General features: G+C 33.2%; 1 protein-coding gene across 1 annotated transcript in view; it reads right to left on the bottom strand.

The window, feature by feature from the left end:
* Positions 1-3051: 3051 nt before the first annotated feature.
* The window catches only part of LOC139510152 (uridine phosphorylase 1-like), a 50522-nt gene continuing 29919 nt past the window's right edge, over positions 3052-23654 (bottom strand). Inside the window, exons 5-8 of the mRNA XM_071296500.1 lie at positions 7537-7607; positions 4928-5066; positions 3839-3985; positions 3052-3349 (exon numbers count right to left, since the gene is read on the bottom strand). Of these exons, the coding sequence (XP_071152601.1) occupies positions 3192-3349; positions 3839-3985; positions 4928-5066; positions 7537-7607 (515 nt within the window). The 3' untranslated portion in view covers positions 3052-3191. The remainder of the gene's footprint in view (positions 3350-3838; positions 3986-4927; positions 5067-7536; positions 7608-23654) is intronic.

Here is a 23654-nt window from a genome sequence, read left to right as displayed (position 1 = left end):
CAATTTTGTAAAACTGCTATATCTTTGGGCTCAAAAAAGGGTATTACTGAACCTACTCCTTTAAAGACATTTTCTCTATTCTGTAGCATATACAGACAATAAGCTGATTTATATTCTTCTACCTATGACCTCGAGTTCAATTTGAGGGTCATAAACCAAGGACCTCCAATCAAAAGACACTAGGTTGTTATTATATATGGTGAATGAGATATATCATCATACGTGTAATCTTAAGTATAAGAGGGGAGAAAACTCAAATTTAATGTAAGGGTAGCTTTTCAATCAAAATGTATGTGTTACGATATGTAGTAACAAACAATTTAGTAAAAATATGTTGTCCATATCTTATACGGTTTTTGAAAAGAAGTGAAAATAAGCCAAAATCTAAATTTAGAATATGACATTGACCAGTAAGAAATGCATACCAGTTATTCAAATGCATAAGGGGGAATACCTCTCATATGGAGTCTCAAGATAGCTTCGGTCAAAATAAAATGCATTATCCTGAGAATATAAAGAACAAATCCAATAGGTATTTCAACGGAAAAGTGGAAAGACCTAATAATCAGAAGAAAACCAATAGGTCTTTCACAGAAAAGTGGAAAGACCTAATAATCAGAAAAAAACCAAAAGGTCTGTCTACGGAAAAGTGGAAAGACCTAATAATTTGAACAAAGCCAATAGGTCTTTCAACGGAAAGGAGGAAAAACTTTATAAAAGAGCGAACAGAACTAGCATTGAAATGTTTTTTTCTTGGAATAGGCAATATTTTTTCCCGGTCATAGTTTATCTAATTAAAAAGAAAAATGACAAAAGTTAAGGCCCCAAATAGCCTGTGTCGCTCACTTTGGTCTATGAGCATATCAAACAAAGAACACAGATGGATTCATGACACAATTGTGTTTCGGAGTTATGTGATGTGTTTGTAGGTCTTACTTTTCTGAACGTACTTGCTGTTTGACCCAGTAGTTTCAGAGGAAAATATTTGTAAACCTTTACAAAATTTACAAATTTATGAAAATTGTTAAAAATTACATATAAAGGCCAATAACTCCTTAAGGGGTCAATTGACCAATTTGGTTATGTTGACTAATTTGTAGATCTTACTTTTCTGTACATTATTGCCGTTTAAAATTTCTCTATGATAAATCTATAATATTGAAGATAATAACCAAAAACAGCAAAATTTTCTTAAAATTACCAATTCAGAGATAGCAACCCAACAACGTGTTGCCCGATTGGTCTGAAATTTCAGGACAGATAGATCTTGAACTAATAAACAATTTTACCTTTAACAGATTTGCTCTAAATACTTTGGTTTCAGAGATATGAGACATCGGTTACCCTATGTCCTATTTTTAGCCATGTCAGCCATTTTGGTTCGCGGGTAGGGTCATCGGACACATTTTTAAAACAAGATACCCTAATGATGATTGGGGAAAAGTTTGGTTAAATTTATCTTAGTAGTTTCAGAGATGAAGATTTTTGTAAAAGTTCACAAAAATTTACGACATATTAATTACAAGAGGCTCTCAAGAGCCTGAATCGAATCGCTCACCTGATTTTCAAAGATGAACGTTTTTAAATGTCAGCAAACTTGATGAACAAATTGTGAAAAATTGTCTTTAAAGGGCAAAAACTCCTTAAGGGGTTAATTGACAATGTTGGTCATATTAACTTGTTTGCAGATCCTACTTTGCTGAACATTATTGCTGATTACAGTTTATATCTATCTATAATAATATTCTAAATAATAACAAAAAACTGCAAAATGTCCTTAAAACTAACAATTTAGTGGCAGCAACCCATCAATGGGTCGTTCGATTCGTCTGAAAATTTCAGGGCTAATAGATCTTACCCAATTGAAAAATTTAACCCCCATGTAAGATTTGCTGTAAAAGCTTTAGTTTTTGAGATTTAAGCCAAAAACTGCATTGGACCTCTATGTTCTTTTTTTAGACATGGCAGCCATGTTTGTCGATGGATCAAAACTCCGGATAAAATTTATAAACTAGATACCCTAAGGCACATTTTTAAAGTTTGAAGGTATTTGGCCACGTAGTTTTAGAGGAGAAGATTTTTAAATGTTAGCAAACTTGATGAACAAATTGTGTAAAATTGTCTTTAAAGGGCAATAACTCCTGAAGAGGTCAATTGACAATTTTGATCTTATGAACTTTTTGGAAGATTTTACTTTGTTGAACATTTTTGCTGTTTACAGTTTATATATATCTCTATACTAATATTCAAGATAACAAAAAACTGCAAAATTTCCTTAAAACTTAAAATTTAGTGGCAGCAACCAAACTAAGGGTTGTTCGATTCGTCTGAAAAATTCAGGGCTGATACATTTTGACCAACTGAACAATTTTACCCCATGTCAGATTTGCTCTTAAAGCTTTAGTTTTTGAGATATAAGCCAAAAACTGCATTTGACCCCTATGTTCTATTTTTAGGCATGGCGGCTATGTTTGACGATGGATAAAAATTTCGGATACAGTTTATAAACTAGATACCCTAAGGAACATTTATTTAAATTTGAAGGTATTTGGCCCAGTAGTTTCAGAGGAGAAGATTTTTTAAATAGTTTACGACAGAAGACGACGACGGACGCCAAGTGATGGCATAAGCTTACATTGGGCCCTTCGGGCGTTGGTGAGCTAATAAAGGGCAATAACTCCTTAAGGGGTCAACTGACAATTTTGGTTATGTTGACTTATTTTGTGGTCTAGCGGGACGGCTACAATGCAGGCGATTTGGTGTCACGATATATCATGGGTTCGAATCCCGGCGAGGGAAGAACAAACAATTTGCGAAAGCAAATTTACAGATCTAACATTGTTGGGTTGATGTTTAGACGAGTTGCATATACATAATGTACACAGCCATGTATCTCCATCATTACTGATGATCCGATGGATAAATCTATTGTAGAGTTGTAACTGACTAAGACGTACTTACAATTATATATATATATATATAAACTAGAGTATACATATGTGTGTACAAAATATATAACTAATTCATAACAGGTAATAGTCAAGAAATATGTGAACGTTTTTGGCTTTCATTAGAGGAATCTTCTTGAAATATTAAGATTTCAAACAATAGAAATATCTTGTCAGAGCTTAATACTGTCTTCTTTTATCTTTTAAATTGGAAGTTTGTTGATATTTCACAACAGAGAGGATTTAACCATTTTTGTGTCTGTTTTGTTGAGTTATCCGTCGCTTGATGAATCTTAGTACGAGTTTTTGTGCCCTATGTTGCCAGGATTTAAGAAGACTGAAATCCGTACTGACGAAGTCGCCTTTAAGTCTGTCAAGTAAAGTTACACATGCAACTGCTCCTGCAATATAAGAAATCAGATGTTAATAAAAATGGAAACTCGACACTCATTTCATCTATTAATCCTATTCAACAAAGGCAAATCATGCTTCATTTAAAGAACTTTTGCACTTCAAACTTGAAGAAATCAGCTGCCATGTGACCATCACAGTTTTGAAAAAATATATCCATTTCATGATCTTCTTTCATATTGATTGCACTGATATGTTTTAATCTTCTTTTTTTCCAGTTGTACAAGGAAATGAATTTTGGTTCTTTCATCCACTGCACTAAACGTTAATGTATTGTTTTGATGTGTAACCTGTTAAGTCTTGAATATATACCTGAAATATTCGTCTCTATGCGTATATCAAACATATATCAATCATGTTGGTTTATTAAAAACGATCTTATGACATAGGGTATATGTTTAATCTTTCTTAAAGATTCTAATATCAAATAAAAGTATAGAATTTATCCTCTAGAACGATAAATGGTATACGATATTTACCTGGTACTCCTGCATGATTACACATGGCAAGAAATCCAAGAGATTCCATTTCAATATTACAAACGCCTTTTGCTTTCACGTTATTCAGAAATTTCATTTTATCGTCTTCGTCATAGTCACAAAAAGCTCCATCTAATCTGGCTTGTCCTGTTTGATATCAATGTAAAATCAAAATTCGATATCATATTTGAATGAATCTTTTAAATAAATTAACCTATATTGTAAAATATTACATTTAAAGTAAGTTACTGATATCAAATACAAATGCTGTGATGACCGAGACCTATTCGTCAATTGTGAAAAGTTTATAGTAACTATTTAGTTGATAGAAATACAATATAAACCCTTTTCCTTTTACTGTTTGTTTCTTTTTTTCAAAATAGTATACTAGATGATACTATATTTCAGAGTAAAGGGCTTTCAATGCGTTTAATTATTTAAACGATTTTTCCTAAAGCAATACCTTTCTTAATATTTATCCCTAGACCAGGTCTTAAAATATTCTCAATAAAATCTATTGAAAGAGGGACGAAAGATACCAAAGGGACAGTCAAAGTCATAAATCTAAAACAAACTGACAACGCCATGGCTAAAAATGAAAAAGACAAACAGAAAAACAATAGTACACATGACACAACATAGAAAACTAAAGAATAAACAACACGAACCCCACCAAAAACTAGGGGTGATCTCAGGGGCTCCGGAAGGGTTAGCAGATCCTGCTCCACATGTGGCACCCGTCGTGTTGCTTTTGTGATTACAAATCCGGCAAATAGTCTAATTCGGTAGGTCACATTCATGAAAGGGAAGGGGATTGTAGTTACGACGTAAGGAACATATCCGGTATCATTTGTGAAACGGTTATTCCATAACGATCAACCAACTTGTGATGGCGTCCGTAAAATTTACGAAGGGATGATTTCAACTTCACCATTTGGAACTCTTGGTTTAATAGCTTCCTTGTGAGCAGTAACCCTCTATCAAGAAAATCATGATAGGAAATGCTATTGATGTAAAATGATCCGTTAATACCTTCATAAAATCTACGTTTCCTAGGAATATATAAAGTACCTCATGAAGTATGCATACCTTCATAAAAATCATCAGTGCACATCGTTGTACCGGTGACAGTTTTAAAGTCGTCTGTAATTTCTGAACAGCTAAGCAGTTCTTCTAAAAGAGGTTTCTCAACATATGCAGGTCTTTGCACTTTCTTACCGAGAATAGTCTAAAATATATGTTGAATAGTTAAAGCAGCGTTTAAAGTAACATAAGTAAATAAGGAAATATAATAAAATGACTCTAAAAAATATATCCAAATCCTTTTTTTATTATTATTTCATCGGAATAATGGAAGTTAACTATTCTTCCCAACTATTCAGTAATTAAAGTTTTGGAAAGCTAAAGATCAAAGTGGATTTGTAGTTTAAATTATTATTTTTTTTTGGGGGGTGGGGGTCCGGGGGGGGGGGGGGGGGGGGGTTCTGGCATTGCTGTTGAAATTGTATATTTGTTTTAGTAATTTGAAGTTAATAATTTATTCATAATGACATTCGAGGTATAAGTTTTACTGCACCAGTAAACTTCAACTTATTTAGATTTTTTTTGTTGGTTTTACAAGACAACTCTTAGTCAGATTCAATCACTGATATAAATCCTTTCAATCTGATAAATGTGCTTTGGGACAATTGTAACTCATTTATAGTAACTCTTTGTTTTGAACTGTAAATAGATCCAAATAATAGGATAATCCCTTACTAAAGCTAAGTTTATTCCGATAACCTTATACAGAAAATAATAACAACAAAGTTACCCTCAGTCACAACTGTGAAACATGAGGTTTACATAGAAATATTTAAATATGTACCGGATTGTCTATAAAATAAAAAGTTTGATAGCAAAGTAATATTTTGACGAAATTATGTTTCCATTTCATTTTTGAATTGAATAACTTGCTTTCATGTACAGCACATGTTAGTTAAGAGGTGTGAAGATTCAGATTCATGATTTGGTGTTAGCCTTTTGTGACAGTATTGTTGTATATTTTGCAGATGCACGATACTATCGGCACATGCGTATTGTAGTTTTCCGTTTCCAGATCTAGATGTTTCCATATTCGGTTTGAAAAATTACAATCGATATACAGCTTGTCTCTAACCAATAGCACTTTCCTCTTTTCTCTTCTGGCCTGTTTTACCACCGGGTATAATATTTTTCTTTTTTGTTCTATTTTTTTTGGAAATTGTTCTTGTACTCCAAAATGTGTCCCCTTTAATTTGAATCCATTTTTTAATACAATTTCTTTGTCCTTAGTTGAAATGAATTTTTCCAAAATCGGACGATTACCTCAGCGACCTCTTTTCCCGAATCTGTGAACTGTAACGAAGTTGATTTTTTTGTCAATTTTAAACTTTTATTTAATAAAGGAATTAAGTGTATCTTCTTTGTTTTCTTCCGAGTGAAATTGAATTCCAGTAAAGATTAGGTTGGTTTTCATTGACCCCGATAACATCATCTTCAGTGTTACTCAATCTGAAATCTACGTTGTCATTACGATCTTTCTATCGCAATTCTGCAGTTTTCAAACTTGTTATGTTTGAAATGTTTTCTTTACACCTATCCACCACTTTGTGCATTAAGTGACCCATGTTTTCAGCGCGTGAAGTGAGTTAACCGTGCTTTACTAGGAACATGATTTACATTCATTCTTCACAATTAAGAGACACCAAATCCTACAGTTTCATTGGTCGAGAGCACTTTGCTATATTCTAATTAAGTGATTGTTTCAAAATCCAAGGACCATTGCACAAAATCATCAAATTTGAAATTGATCTATAACTTGTCATGATTAAACAAATTATTATACATTAAATATCAAATCAATGTCTTTAAGCATGAAGAAAAAAAGTGTGGAAAACTGATTTGTCGGACTGACGAAAGACAGACCAATTATATTCATGCTTAAAGACAGACAAACAGACCTCGTCGGTTGGGGACTAATGACGGATATTTCCTTCGAAAATCAGGTTAAAAACTGCAAAATTTTCTTAAAATTACAAATTTAGTGGCAGAAACCCAACAATGGGTTATTAGATTCATCTGAAAATTTCAGGGCTGATATAACTTCAATAATGAACACGTTTACCCCATGTCAGATTTGCTCATTATGTTTTTGAGATATAAGCCAATATTCCAATGTTCTATTTTTAGTCATGGCTTTAGCACTATTATGGTACAGCGCATCGTATCTTTGTTATACCAGGAGACCGAATTTGTGTTTACCAGCTAAAAATTTAATTCTTACTTATTTATATTTAGAACCCAAGCCTCGGCTGATCGCAATCAGTTTGCCAATAGAATTTTAAATCACATCATACAATGCGGATATTACTACTTGTTTTTATCTACTTCTTAGTTAAAATTCTTTCATAGGGACGAACGGTCTTTGTATTCTTATTCCAGTTTGAATGATTGAATTTTTATTTATTATATAGCATAGGTCACAACTTATTTAAGTTGCTCATACTATCACTGAACGGACTGAAACATCGTTGAAAAACAAAATCATCGAACTTTAGCAACTAAACCCTTACACTGTACAGCATATATAACTACGTGTATCATACTTCAGCTTGAATATCACATAAAGAGTTTCGACCGAACATTAGACTCCTAAAACAAGTATGTAAATTAAGTACCGTGGATAAGAATGGCTGGAATGCTCCATCGACTGCTTTTTCTGTCAGTACAACTGTTCCTGGTTCTAAACCTGAAACAAAATCAACAATTCACTCAAACTCTGTTTGTTCTAAAATATGTCATTATTATCCCTTGGTCACTGACTGCTGTACCCAATTTTTTCGCGATTTTTACCCATAATGTCTGTTTGTTTTACTCACACAATCGTGTCAATATAATGGAATTTTATGCGACCGTCATACAAGTGAGAGGTTAATCTAATTAGGATCTACCATTTTAAACATATTGTGATGAATAAAATCTGTCGTAGAGTTGTCACTGGTACAGAGTATAACTATTTCTATGACTACATCCTATATTAGTTTTTAGATCCTCTACGATAGACAATTCAGCTGAACTGTATTATTCCATCTTTACTTCTTATATATCATGCATGTACTGTGTTACGACGCTAGATAAATGACAAGGAAAGCCTAGGTAAAACCCGGCCACCGAAAGCTCGATTTTTATCGTGCCTAAGTGGTCGAGTGGTCTAGCGCGCCGGGAATAGTGCAAGGCGATTTGGTGCCACGATATCGCAGTAGCATGAGTTCGAATCACAACCAGGGATGAACAAAAATTTCCTTACGCAAATTTAGATCTAACATTGTTAATAATTATCAAAAGTACCAGGATTATAATTTAATTCGCCAAACGCGCGTTTCGTCTACATGACTCATCAGTGACGCTCATATCAAAATAGTTATAAAGCCAAACAAGTACAAAGTTGAAGAGCATTGAGAATCCAAAATTCAAAAAAGTTGTGCCAAATACGGCTAAGGTAATTTATGCCTGGGATAAGAGAAGCTGCTATTTAGACGAATTATATATACATATGTATGTTCCGGACCATATGAGTATTTGGACCATACATGTATGGTCATGACCATACATGTATGGTCATGACCGTATGGGTATATACTCATGGGGTCGGGGTAATTAACAAGTGAACTCTTAATACTTAATTCTTCATAAGGTATGACCCTTCTGGATGTCGCGTCATAAAAAAAGACGATATCGAAGGTATTATTATTTATCATAAATCATGATAATTAAAGATTTACAAAATAAAAATTAACCAGATGTGTCGAAACGACACGAGTGGCCCCGTCTCAAAATGTTGAAAAAATCTAAAATTTCAACAACACATGTGAAAATCAGCTCAAAATCTGAAGCCGTATAGAAAAAAGTGCATATAACTGTGACTTTCAACAATTTTTAAACCCTTATTGATTTCGGCAAAAATCAGCGGAGCGCAATGAAACTTAATCTTAATCTTTAACTAATCATGGTTAACTCGCATACCAAAAATCAACCCAATATCTGAAGGCGTTTATAAAAAAAAAGACCGTATAATGGTTTGTTGTGGAATGACGGAACGACGGACAAGGCCGTAAAACTATAGATCTATGGCACCGACAACTTGTCCACATATTTTTTTTTCAAAATTAGTGATGAGAAGAAACTTCTGGTTTACTCAAAGTCACAATATTGGCGTCCAAGCATAGTTTTCTTCATACTGATTTATTGAATAAATGTTTCGATATATTTATTCCTAAAATAAGGGAGATGATAGTCATTTTCCGGTTTAAAAAATGTCACTTACGGTCTCACAGGACAGCTTTATTCACATTGATTCTTAATATATATGGTTTCTATATACTTTTGCCTGCAATATTTGAAGAAGATTATAGGTACTTCTGGTCTCAATGATAGGTTTATGTATGCATAAAAAAATATTTATATAGTTGTTAAGAAAAAAGTGCAAATATGGCTACTTCCTGTTTATTCAAGGTAACTTCCGGTTGACATTTCAAGGTCATATGTCAATCAACAGTTTGCAAAAGACCCGATGGCTTTATCATGTACAAATTTGAAGTAATAATCCATTTACCTCAAATAGAATCATTTCAGGGACAATAACTCCAAAAAGATGTTATTGGGTTTATTTCAAACTAATGTATCCCATCTTAATCTCAATTAGGCAAACTTTTTCATTCGTTCTTTCATTTAAAGTGTCAGAGATTATGTAACAAGAAAGAGTCACAATTTAGAATATGACCTTGACCTTTGACCTTGGCATCAATTTTGATTTTAATGAACCAAGGACATCAAATCAATATACCTTAGGTCTCTATCACTTACCATTCATGCTATACATTTATATATTCCTTATTTCAAATACAGAAGAGGAAATAAATCTCATAAGGAGTTTTTGTATCGCTTCCGTCAAAATAAGACAAAAAACCCTGAGGTGTAGCAAACAGTTTGGTAAAATAAATTTGTCGCTTACTTTTACAGTTACGGAGGAGATCTCATGACAAAGAAAACAGTGTTTAGGGAGATAACAATAACTAGAGGCTCTCAAGAGCCTGTGTCGCTCACCTGTTACTGTAGTTACTGATGTCGGCCATCTTGGCTGGTAGGCGGGGTCATTAGACAATTTTTTTAAAATAGATAACCTAGTAATGATTGTGGCCAAGTTTGGTTTAATTTGGCCCAGTTTTAAAAAAGAAGATTTTTGTACAAGTTACAAAAATGACGAAAAGGTGTTAAAAATTGACTATAAAGGGCAATAACTCCTTAAGGGGTCCTCTGACAATTTTGGTCATTTGACTTATTTGTAGATCTTACTGTGCTGAACATTATTGCTGTTTACAGTTTATCTCTATCTATAATGGTATTCACGATAATAACCAAAAACTGCAAAATTTCCTTTAAATTACCAATTTTAGGGCAGCAACCCAACAACGGGTTGTGGGATTCATCTGAAAATTTGTGAGGGGATATTTCTTATTCTGATGGACATTTAAATCTAAGATTTGCTCTAAATGTCTTAGTTTTAAAGATATATAGCAAACACAGCATTTTACCACTATGTTCTAATTTTAGCCATGTCGGCCATTTTGTTTGGTAGGCGGTGTCATCGGACACATTTTTAAAAACTATTTGTGGCCAAGTTTAGTTAAATTTGGCTTAGTAGTTTCAGAGAAGAAGATTTTTGTACAAGTTACAAAAAATGACGAAAAGTTGTTAAAAATTGACTATAAAGGGCAATAACTCCTTAAGGGGTTGACTGACAATTTTGGTCATGTTCACTTATTTGTAGGTCTTACTTGGCTGAACATTATTGTTGTTTACAGTTTATCTCTATCTATAATAGTATTCAAAATAATAACCAAAAGCTGCAAAATTTACTTAAAATTACCAATTCAGGGGCAGCAACCCAACAACAGGTTGTCCGAATCGTCTGAAAATTTCAGGGCAGATAGATCTTGACCTGATCAACAATGTTACCCCCATGTCAGATTTGCTCTAAATGCTTTGGTTTCAAAGATATAAGCCAAAATATACATTTTACCCCTGTGTTCTATTTTTAGCCATGGCGGCCATCTTGGTTTGATGGCCAGGTCACCGGACACATCTTTTAGACTAGATACCCCAAGGATGATTGTGGCCAAGTTTGGTTAAGTTTGGCCCTGTAGTTTCAGAGCAGAAGATTTTTGTAAAAGTTTACAGACGACGGACGACGGACGCCAAGTGATGAGAAAAGCTCACATGACCTTCAGGTTAGGTGAGCGAAAAAGTCTTCAACTAAACAGGGTCAGTCTCAAAAGCGCAATAACTGTTCGATTTCTTATGCAAAAATCTAAGTGACAGTCTTGCGAAACAACAAAACGGCACGAAACAAATGTGGCTGAAGAAGAAAAAATAATCAGAAAAAATACAATAGGTCACAGAATAGTTGAAAGAATTAATAAGCAGTTTCACACAATGAATTAACAGGGCGCTAGCTGTAAAGTTCATGTTCTCCGATTCGACTCAAATTCGAATATTAGATTAATTCAATTTTTATTGACATAAATTATTTAGAATGTTTACGAATACGACCGGGACGCGTCTCAAATACGTTCAAGATACTTTTTGTCCTTCGTAGCGTGCATTCCATCTTCGTTAGACAAACGCCTGATATACGCCAACATACGTTACTTCAACGCCCGATAAACGCTTAGATACGCTTCACCTAAGTCCAATACACGCTCGTTGTGCACACGATCCAGATGTGATTGACAGGTTGAATGCATCCAAAATTACTAGCGTATTGGCAGCGTACATGATTTTTTACCATTCCTGGCGTACGTCGGAGCTATACACTAATGTGTGACGCCGGTATTAAACTAAGTTTGATTGTGGCGGTTATCTTGTTCGCAGGGTGTTCACGGGTGTCATTCGGTTTAACGAGAGAAATGATCGTGAAAGAATATCTAACGGTGGTCAAGTATTGCGAGACTATCGTGACAGCTCTGGTACCGGATCGTGAAAGATATTTAATGTAAATTATAGTCCAGAATCTGTGAAAAAATCGCTTAATTTTCAAAACGCGGAACAAATCCAAACAAAAAAACATGTCTGTCAAAATGGTTCAACTTCCTCGACATTACTGTGCGATAAGATAAAGAAAATATGCAGTACTTTATGAACAAAACACAAAAGGCGCAATGCATGTCTATGGAATTAATTTTTAAAATCACATTATTTGTACCTATAATGGTCATATTTCAATATATCAAGACATATTTGAAATTTAATCTTTGGTGTATTTGATAGTACAGTAAAATAAAAGTATGCTCTTCCCTTAAAACAGTTAATGTGTTTATGAAAAACTTGAATTTTGTTGAATTTTCATCAAACTTGATCGTGAAAGATCAAACAACGCATTATTTTGATCGTGGAAGAAATGCGTGACCAGACTTAATACTAGTATTCAGAAATCAATATTTCTTTTACCACTTGATATACCTGCAACTGGTTGAAGCCTGCAACTATTTTGATAAAACTGAACATATTAAAGCTATCATTTTTTTTTTTTAAATTCAACAACGTGGCGTACGGTGTTGGTGATAATGAGGGTTTTGCTTTCCAGTTCGCCTTTATTGCATTTGTTAGAAGTTTCGGAATTGATAACTGTATAAATGTATATATCAAAATGTGCGTAATTAAAAGTAGAAATGGAATATGCCTTAAAATCAATACTTTTTTTTCATTTTGTTACTCGAATGATCCCTAATAACACTGATTTTGAACGTGTAGACAAGTAACACCGCGACATATGATCAGCGTTGCTTTGAAGTTATTCTTGTCCTTTTTTAAACTTATTAAAAAAAAGTTGTACTCCTAGCAAGAGTAGTCTTTGGTGTTAATGGTGTATGTTTTATTTATGACGTCATCGTTAACTGGACGCGTCTGACCAGGACGAAAAGTTCACTTTGTTTTGTGGTCATGCCGAAAACAGAAAAAAAATATGGATAGCGGTGAAGTTAAAGAGTGATTATAAAAGGTAATTCAAATAGATTATTCCGAAAATGATATATCTTTTTATTCCGTATATATTAAGGAAAAAAAATAAAAAGTTTTGTTACAACATTTCAAAAGATCGTGGCAGAATTAATGATTTTTTGAAATTTGTGTTTCTGTCACAAAACCCAAATCTCACATTTTTTTTGGAGCTCTTTAAAATCGAACGAATGCTGCAGATTCAAACCAGAATTTACATATTCACCCTTCCTGTGTCAAAATTGTACAATAAATATACAAGTAAGTATTGTTTAAATTATGTCCTAAATTGTTCATTTTATTAAATCCGTTGAAATGTCACACTCGCCGTTTTCTGACGTTGTGGCGTATTTGTTAAGTGTCTTATGAAAAGTAATAGGCATTTGCAGTCTTTTCTACGATATGAAATTTTATTCAAACGTGAAAACATTTTTTTAAGTGTATGACAAAACATTGTGTCGAAGTTTTAAGAGAAAATATTGAAAAAAAAAATAAACGCGATCTTTTTGTTTTTGTCTAGTCAAAATGTCACAAAACGCCGTTTTTTACATTTTTGTTACAAGCATGATAAGTCATATTATACAGTTTTGGAGGGGGAAGATTTGAAATTATAATAGCACAAAAAAATACTATATAACATAATCTACTGTTCAGTGATTTTTTTTAGTCCATTTTCGATCACATGTCGGAAGTATTAATGACACAGTCAGCGACTACTTTTGTCTAGTCATAATGTCACACCATGCGTTTTTACTTGTTTTGACGTTACGTTCTGTAAAACTTGAAATGTAGCACGGTGAATGTAGTGCCTAACGTCGCAAATTACGGAAGCCTAAATACGTGCCATGCTAATTAACTTTTTCCAATTTGATATAACAGATAATGAATTTGATATAACAAATTATCAACTTGATATAACAGATTATCAATTTGGTATAACAAATTATGAATTCGATATAACAGATTATCAATTTGATATAACAAATGATCAATTAGACATAACAAATTGTCAATTTGATATAACAAATTGTCAATTTGATATAACAAATTGTCAATTTGATATAACAAATTGTCAATTTGATATAACAAATTGTCAATTTGATATAACAAATTGTCAATTTGATATAACAAATTGTCAATTTGATATAACAAAGTGTCAATTTGATATAACAAATTGTCAATTTCTCTACCAATAGCATAATTTAATTACATGTATAATAATTAGATTGATTGAAACATTGCGTAACCCATATTGGCGCATTTATTTGTGTATTGATTCATTGTTTATCTGACGTCCAGCGACAAATATGTCATTGAATGCTTATTTAAAACTTTCTTAACAGGTTAAATTTTTCTGAAACCCTCTCCCTCCCCTTTTATCTATTATTTTGAGGCAGTTTGGGGGACTAGTTTGAACGTTCTCCATACAGTACATGGGACCTGGTGTCTTAGAACGAACCATTATAATAGAAAAAGGATCAATTTATATTGCACATTTTCAAATCAGAAAGAATGGATAGTGTGTTTCTAGGGACATAGGAACATGCAAGGATAAATCAAAGCGCTGTAAGCGCTGAAGGCAGTTAACCAAAAACCAAGGCAACCGTAATTATGAAAACTGTGGCAATGTTGCCTCAACATTAAACATTCATATATAGTACATTCATGTTTATCTAATGATTTATTTATTGAGGCAATAATTTATATGTTATCAAGGTTTCAAAAGCAATGCATATGTCAATGTATATTTTTTTATGGTGAGTCTGCAGTGGTACAAGTTCCCAATGATAGCAGTTGTTCTACTTGGTAGTTAACCTTGGTTTTATTTGACTGCTAGAAGTTCAATTTGACTTAGTATGAACATGTAATAGTATGAATGGACTGGTTTCCCTGGAAGAAAAACTGAGTTTGTGTTCTATAGTACAAAAGTTATGAGACAAGAATCAGACAAATGTTCACTACAACAGGGATCAAAGGTGAGGTCTGACTGACCTGCCCATAGTAAATGTAAATGATTTGTTAATTTGACCCATACATATGAATATATATAATTTAGGGGTGGGGATCTCAACGGTTTTTAAGTTCTCAAACAGGTAGGGGTAGGCAGTTAGGTCGGTCATTGGGCCCCACTTATGAAAATTTCTGGATCCGCCACTGGGGGTAGGGTGACCCTAGGGACTTCCCCTACATTTCATTTTATTTGTTATATTGTCCCATACATGAATATATACACTGTATGGTTTAGGGGTTGGGATCTCATTGGTTTCCAAGTTCTCAAACAGGAGGGGTAGGGTGACTCCAGGGACTCCCCCTATATTTCATTTAATTAGTTATATTGGCCCATACATGAATATATATTGTTTTGGTGTGGGGATCTCGACCGTTTCCAAGTTCTCAAACAGGAGGGTTGGGGTGACCACAGGGACTTCCCCTATATTTCATTTGATTTGTTATATTGTCCCATACATGAGTATATATGGTTTAGGGGTAAGGATCTTGACCATTTCCAAGTTCTCAAAGAGGAGGGTGAATAGTGACCTCAGTGACTCCCCCTATCTTTCATTTGAATAGTTATATTGTCCCGTACATGAATATATATGGTTAAGGGGTGGCGATCTCAACGGGTTTCAAATTCTCAAACAGGAGGGGGTGGGGTGACCCAAGGGACTCGCCCTATATTTCATCTGATTTGTTATATTGTCCCATACATGAATATATATGGTTTAGGAGTGGGGATCTCGACCATTTTTAAATTCTAAAAACAGGAGGGGTGGGGTGACCCCCAGCGACTCTTCCTATATTTCATTTGATTTTTCATATTGTCACAAACATGAATATATGGTTAAGGGGTGTGGATCTCGACCGTTTCCAAGTTCTCAAACAGAAGGGGGTGGGGTAACTCCAGGGACTCCCCCTATATTTCATTTTTTATTTATTATATTGTCCTATACTTGAATATATGCAGGGGTTGATTCAGACGGGGGGAGGGTTGCGGGCTTGCACACCCCTTAAATTTCCAAAGCATGGGTTGTTCTCAGCTTTAATAATAAAGAATATTCCGATAATTTTACCTCAAATTTTTTTAGCCTCGCTCTGCTCGGCAAAAATTTAAGTTTGCGCCCCTCCTAACCTAAAATCCTAGATCTGCCCCTCATTTGGTTTTAATAGGGGTGGGGACCTCAACCGTTTCCAAGTTATCAAACAGGAGGGGTAGAGTGGCCCAAAGAATGCCACATATATATCATATGATTTACTTACATTAAGGTATATATAATATAGTTGCATTATTAGTGAAAATAAAGAAAGAAACTTTCAGCTACTTTAATTGACCCTTCAAAATTGAGAAAAACAAATAACCCTTCGAAATTGCAGTAATATGTTTACACTTTAAAAGCATTATGCATTATCATCATTTATCATTTATAAAGAAAATTTAGACTGTGACCATGAACATGTATATTGTTAGATATACTGTTCCCAGCTGTCACTTTGTATTTGTATTGGATTTTTAAATTAAAAATTTGTCAAAAAGTAATTTTGAGTTTCTGAATAAAATATTTTTCTGCTTTTACTTTCTTTTACATATATCTTTTGGTTTACAATTCTAGTGTTTATATTCATTTACCATGCATAGATGTATTGTTTCACCTGCTTGGATTGATTTTGTAAATGATCGCCAAACCCGGAATTACCCTTATCCGCTTCCGGAATCGGATCCTATATTGTAAAATTTTGTCTTCACGGCCGCCATTGTTATATGTTTACAATGTTGTTTTTGTCAATCATATACGATTTTACTCGAATTTATACAATATTTGTCGGCGATTTTCTGTATAAAGGTAGCGGTTGAACAAAATGAACATCACTGTCATGACTAATAATGATAAAAATAAGTTTTTAGCTCGTTTAATTGGAGACTTTGGTGAACATGGTGAAAAGGTTTGCAAAGTAATTTCTTAATTTTCAAGTGGAAGGTGACTACGTCGGGCGTAGCTAGAAACCAACTATCCTATTCGAAATTCCGCTTGCAAAAGTGGAAGGTCCCGGACCTCGGACCACCGCTAATTTGCACACTTGCCTCCAAATTGAAAAGCTACGAAAATTTCTTTTTCTAATTTGAAATTCCCGCCAACAGCATGAACAGTTGAACTTATTATATAATAGACTACTGACGTAGTTGTACTACGTATTGATGACAAACAATATTCCTACGACTTTTGTCATTTGGGAAGTCTAAACTACTTGTCTTAAGAGATTTTCGGCGATTAAATATTTCATACAATTGTTCTTTGACATCTTAGCTAAAAGCACAAGTCATAATGAACTACACAAGGATTCTTAATAAGCACTACTTCCTATGTGTAACTTTAAAACTTTTGGATAAATCGACGATCATTTAAGGTTTTTCTGGTTATATTTTTTGTAATCCAGAATAAAAAGTATTAAAAAAGTGTTAAATTAGTTATATATAACATAGTAGCGAGCTAGATAATAACAATGGCAAGTATTTCAGCATTTATTGGGTAGAACACAAATCTAGGGTGCTCGCATAATGCAGCTTAACTGCATAAAAATGCTTCCCCTTCCTCAAAATCCTGGCATGCTTCTTTATCAATTTCGATGGGCACATACAAGGATTTATGAAACATAATTAAGTTCATCCTTGCATTTTTTTATATATTTATTTCAACATTTAGTTTGTTTTCACACTTTTTATTTAAAACAAAGACCCATGCGCGAAATCTAGAAGGGAAAACCCATGCACAATCAGTGCAAAAGGGATCTGATAAATCAAATTTATAAATTTTTATTTCAAATTATCATAATTTGTTATATCAAATTGATAATCTGTTATATTACAATTTATTTGTTATATCAAATTGAAAAAAGTGCATATGGCCCTCAAAGACTTCTGTAGCAAATATTTAATCATGCAAAACCATAACTTTTTTTATATATATATTTTTTTTTGGATACAATATCTTAACAGATTCTTATCGAATCTAATTAAAATTAATATCTATATCTGTTTCGGCGGAGGATATTTTAGCGCCTTGGTAGGACATTTTAGAGAAAAAAATCTAACGTTTTATAGCGCCAAAGTAAAGCCCATTTTAGCCCAAGATTTTTAACCCATTCGAGCGAAAATGGAAATTATCAATGCCCATTTTAGAGTAATGATTTAATCCATTTTATGATTAATGATTAATGAAAAATATTTTTTTTTAAATAGAAGCATGACAGCACAATTTAAAAAATATCATGTCCATTAAAATATAACATTAAAATTTTAAAATCAAATTTTAAAAGTCCGTTCTAGCCTTGAACCCCCTGTACAATACTGTTCATAAAGTTGCAGTAGGAACTGATTTTCTCTTCATCATGTCTAGATTGTGGTGCACATTCGTCTATACATTGTATTTTTATATACGTTGTTGTTTGCAATTAGATGATAGTATTAAGACAAACGTAAATAGCTGAGTGACAACTATAGAACTACTTTTATTTCTTTGATGAACCAAAGTGAACATATGCATACAACTTTAATATGAAGCCAGCATAAATTAATGCTCACGGTTTTAATATTATTCAACTAGGAAAGTTTTCGCTAAAATGGGCTATCGAAAATACAGCTGAACGGATTAATCCTGCGCTAAAATGGGCTCTAATGTCTGCGTTAAAATGTCCCCTAGTAGTTTTTGTTGATGAAATTGACAAAGGAGTAGGTCCGGTAAGGACTCATTTTGGCCTCAAATTTCAGTTTCATCTGACGAAAGATTTTGACCACTTTTTAAAGACTTAAGTGTCTATTTCACTTGATTTAATTAGTATAAGTGAAAGATTTTAACTGATTTAGTCATTAAAAACGATCCGATTCAAGCTCAAATATGAAAAATCTCTCAAATATGCCAAAAAACGTCACTTTTCAGAAGTTTTTTGTCAAAAATGAAAGTGGCCGCATCCGTGTTCATCCACAACCTTTATATATGTTATGTATTATCATAAAATACAACTTACATTTCAATATTAAGGATGAACACGAATGCGGCCACTTTTGTTTTACAAGGAAACCGTCTAAAATTTAACTAAAATGATAGAATTTTGAAGATTTCAGTAATTTAGCATGACTTAATGGTGCTACAATCCGATATATGTGCATTGTATTGTCAAAAACAGCCCATATTTATGTAGCAGAAGCATTCAACTGTCCAATAAATAACTAAAAGTTAACATTTTAACAATTTTGTAAAACTGTTATATTTTGGGGCCAAAAAGGGGTCTTACCTTTGATTAAATTAATTTTATTGTGGTTAATTTTGCATTTGCTTTCAACTGTTGATTCTTTTAAAATTTAATACATGAAGAATAAGCCCTTGACACCATTTGCAAGTATGATGGTCTTGTGAAACAATGATAGTCCGTCGGAAGGGGGCGACAAATGACTGACCCGTGTTAAGAGAGAGCAACATCTCTTGCACGTAAAAGTCACCCTTTTAGATTTCGAAAAGAGCACAGGCTAAGGCTACATGGAAGCACTCGCACCCTCAAAGTGGAAACGGTTGTAATAACTTGTTTCCCCAATCCACTATAAATAAATATGTTTAAACTAAAAGAAAAAGCAACAGAAAAGACAGTGGTTTAAACTTTTTTTTTAAATATCCTGTTTCAATCAAAAGAATGAGAAAATATCTTTGCTCCAAGGGGATACTAATTAAAATGAATATTATTTTCTGTTTTAATTTAACTGTACTTAAAAATATGTGCCGCTTTTGCATTTCGGTTCTATACGTAGCAAGTCAAGCAAACCGCTTATATAAATTATGCTGTATGATTGAGCTGCAAGAAATGAAAAAAGTACGACGTTATTTATACAATGCATGAAAAATAACGTCAAACTAACGTTACCAAAACTAACACCAACACCGTACGCGACGTCAACTGTTACACTTTAAGTTGAAAGTGATTAAAAAACACTTTCAACACACTTTACGTCGAAAGTTATTAAACAACACATCCAACACACTTTACTTCGAAAGTTATAAAAAAACAAAACTAAAAACGTGCCAAAGTCAGTGTGAAAAAATCAGCTCTGAGAATCAATCTAGTGCAATTCAGGCAGACCACCACTATTAAGCCAATGGGTATGTAATGTTTAAACCAAAATGTTAACCATCAACCAAAAACTTATAGCAATCAAAGTGATGGAAATCACTCATGGAAAGATTAGAAGAGTAGTTTGAATTATTTCATATTAAGGTATGGTGGGGGAAAATGAACATTTATAAAGCACTATTGCTGAAAATTTCATTTACAGCAGGTCTTTAGAAGGAAACTTGCTTTTCCAGTATGAAGATCTATAAAATGAGCTCAAATTAAATAATATGGGTCTCTTAATTTGCACAATTTTATTTAAACTGCAGTTTATATCTTATCATATGTTGCCGGTTCTGAACATGTTTCAAAAAAACAAAAAAATGCAAAAATTCTTCTAGTAAATGTTACCAACTATCCTTGTAAGACATAAATCTAGACCAACATCTTAAAAAGTTCTTTAAAGTGTCAACAAACAAAATTGAAAAATGTTGTTATGGGGCATTTTATAAGTTGAAACAGAGGTTATAGGGCATTGAAGATTAAAAGTTTTAGAGTGCCTTTTGATCAATTTTTAAAGTATTTTTCAACACAGGGCATTGAAAATATACTTTTTCAACGTAACCAATTAAAAAACTTATCTTATTGAAATGTGGATTCTTTCTTGATTGCAAACATATGTATTCACTTCTAATAAAAATTCAAATGACTAAAATAGACATAATGATTGATGGGAAATAAACTAATAAACAATGGTTTGTTATAATTAAAAGTTTTAAAATTTTTAAACTGTTTCAAGCCAATTCCTGATAAAAAAAAAAAGTGTCCTTATTTAATTGTTGATTAATTACAGATGATTATTGGAAATTTATCAAGTAAATTATAGGCCTTACTTGAATACCTTTTATTTATTCATATTTATATTCATATTTCATTTTTTTAAGATCTTGTTAATCAATTAATCATTTATCTTTCAGATATAATTTACAGAATCACTTTATGTAATGTAGATCAAAAGTAATTGGCAATAAATAAATCTATCATCCTTATAAATATCAAACATCTAATATACACATTTGTGTTATTCAATTATGAGGTCAAATACTTGTGTATTAAGAATTATATTGAGTGGTCTGTATAATTATGTAAGACTGAGGTTGATAGGTAATGTGGTCAATTTGATTGGCAGTTTAGGAGGTGGGGGGGGGGGGGGGCATTGTAATTAAAGGTTCACCTTGTCTCTGATTGTTTAGTGATAATGACAGTTGTCAATCATACTAGTTGAATCAATACCCAGTTACCTAATCAAAATGTTTTTTAAAAGCACATCAACACACCTTAATGACATACATTCTTGAATGAACTGCTCCAATAATATACCCAGTTTTTTTCAGTTTATATGTGTATTTTGTGCACATATATCAGAACCATAGGGAACTATATTTCAGTGTGAATACATTTAGTAACAGTAGCTAACCTGTCCTGTTGTTAGGGAGGCTGGTGCCTAAGTAAAGATTTAGAACAAGTTCTAATCTTTCCAAAAACAGCATCTTTCATAAAATTTGAGATTGAACGATAACCAACATTTTGTTCAACAGTACTTTCTTGAGTTCAATGTATCCTTATATACAACGTATCAGATGTGGATTGATTTCCAATGAGATAACTACAGACTAAAGAATACCAGAGCGCAAATGCTGAAATGTCTCTTCTGCTTTACTTATTATAGTGTATTTTTGTAACATCTGTAATATTAAAGGTTTTACTAAAAGTGTCATATACGCATGGTTCATAAAAAGAGGTCAAGGTCAGATGAAACATGCCTTACAGATCTCTACAAACATCCCGTACACCAAATAAAGGTGTTCCGATCCTTACAGTACCTTAGAAACTGACAAATGTAAAAGTTATGTTTGGTCAATTAATTAATAAAGCCCGATAAACGCTTAGGTACGCTTCACGTAAGTCCAATACACGCTCGTTGTGCACACGATCCAGATGTGATTGACAGGTTGAATGCATCCAAAATTACTAGCATATTGGCAGCGTACATGACTTTTTACCATTCCTGGCGTACGTCGGAGCTATACACTAATGTGTGACATTAAACTAAGTTTGATTGTGGCGGTTATCTTGTTCGCAGGGTGTTCACGGTTGTCATTCGGTTTAACGAGAGAAATGATCGTGAAAGAATATCTAACGGTGGTCAAGTATTGCGAGACGATTGTGAAAGCTCTGGTACCGGATAAAAGTTATGTTTGGCCAATTAATTTGGAACATAAGGTCGAATGTATATGAACCCTGACCGACAGCCAGACAAATAAATCTTGCTATCATTCAATATATCAAATTCAATTGATGTCATATATGAAACATGCAGACAGACATGTACACTATACACCAAATACAGTGGCGCTATATCATACATTTATATAAACAAAAGGCAAAACAACATAAAAACGAACATTGCCAAATGATGCATGATAATGAGGTCAATGTTATTTGAAACCTTGCAGAAGTCGAAAATCTACACATAATAACAGACAGTTATCATATAGCTTAACGAATCCGCGATACGGACGGCAGTGACCACTAAACTAAACCTTCATCTATGAAATGATGCAAAGTCGAGGTCGGGTGAATCCTGTCTGATGGACATGTAGATTATAGGTTTCAATATACAAAATGTAGTAATCCTATAACTCGTGATAAGTAAGTTCCTCACATTGTAATGAAAACCTTCATCCTACAATCAGCCAACTATTATAAAAATAACATGTTCACAAATGCACAAATAATAATTTGTTTGTATAATTTGTACCTATACAAATAAAATCTCCTGTAACCCATTTATATCTTGAGCAAGCGATAATATGGATTGTCTTTTTGCGTAACAGTTCACTTTTGGTTCCTCTTTGAGATTCATGCTTAAACAAAAGTTTCAAGTGTCGGATGTAAATTGCGGGGTAATAACAATATACATACATTGGTGGATAAAATAAAATCTACTTTTTTGGCGACTGCACTAAGTCCTACAGTTATATCAGAAGTTGCGTGGCACCGATTTATCATTACAGGTAAGATTTATTTTGATAACTGATTCATTTAAAAATATAAAGATGAGCGAATTCTGCTGGTCTTTAGATAGAGAATAAACTATTGTATGGATTTTTTTTCGGCGTTGTGTTGACCATTGTCTTTTCTTATTGCCGTAGTTGTTATTTCTTTTTATTTTCATTTTCTGATAATATTAATACTTTAAAATGCTCAAATTTATTGAGGATCTTGACCAATCTAGTTTTTCTCAATACCAATAAAAAATATATATAATTGAAAATAATTTGAACGTCTTCGTAGCAACGGATCTTTCACGATCCCTTTCACGATCTTCTATCAAAGAGATGAAGAGCTCTGATGGGAAAGACGGCCATTGTTTCTTCTTTTTTTTTGGGGGGGGGGGGGTATCTTTTGAGTCTACATTCAAAGAATGAACAAAAGAACAGCTAGAACATGTAGAAAGGTTGACAATATTCTTTTCTGAAGAAAGTGAGGATTGAAAAATCTATTCAGTTTTAAAATTTCCATTGATAAAGTTCCCAGTTACAACTTTCATCACAGGGATACACTATGTATATGCATTCAGGTATCGCAT

This window comes from Mytilus edulis, chromosome 2, assembly GCF_963676685.1.
Source record: "Mytilus edulis chromosome 2, xbMytEdul2.2, whole genome shotgun sequence".
Classification (NCBI taxonomy): Eukaryota; Metazoa; Mollusca; class Bivalvia; order Mytilida; family Mytilidae; genus Mytilus; species Mytilus edulis.
Note: the sequence above shows the minus strand (reverse complement) of the source record. Positions and strands in the feature narration are given on the sequence as shown.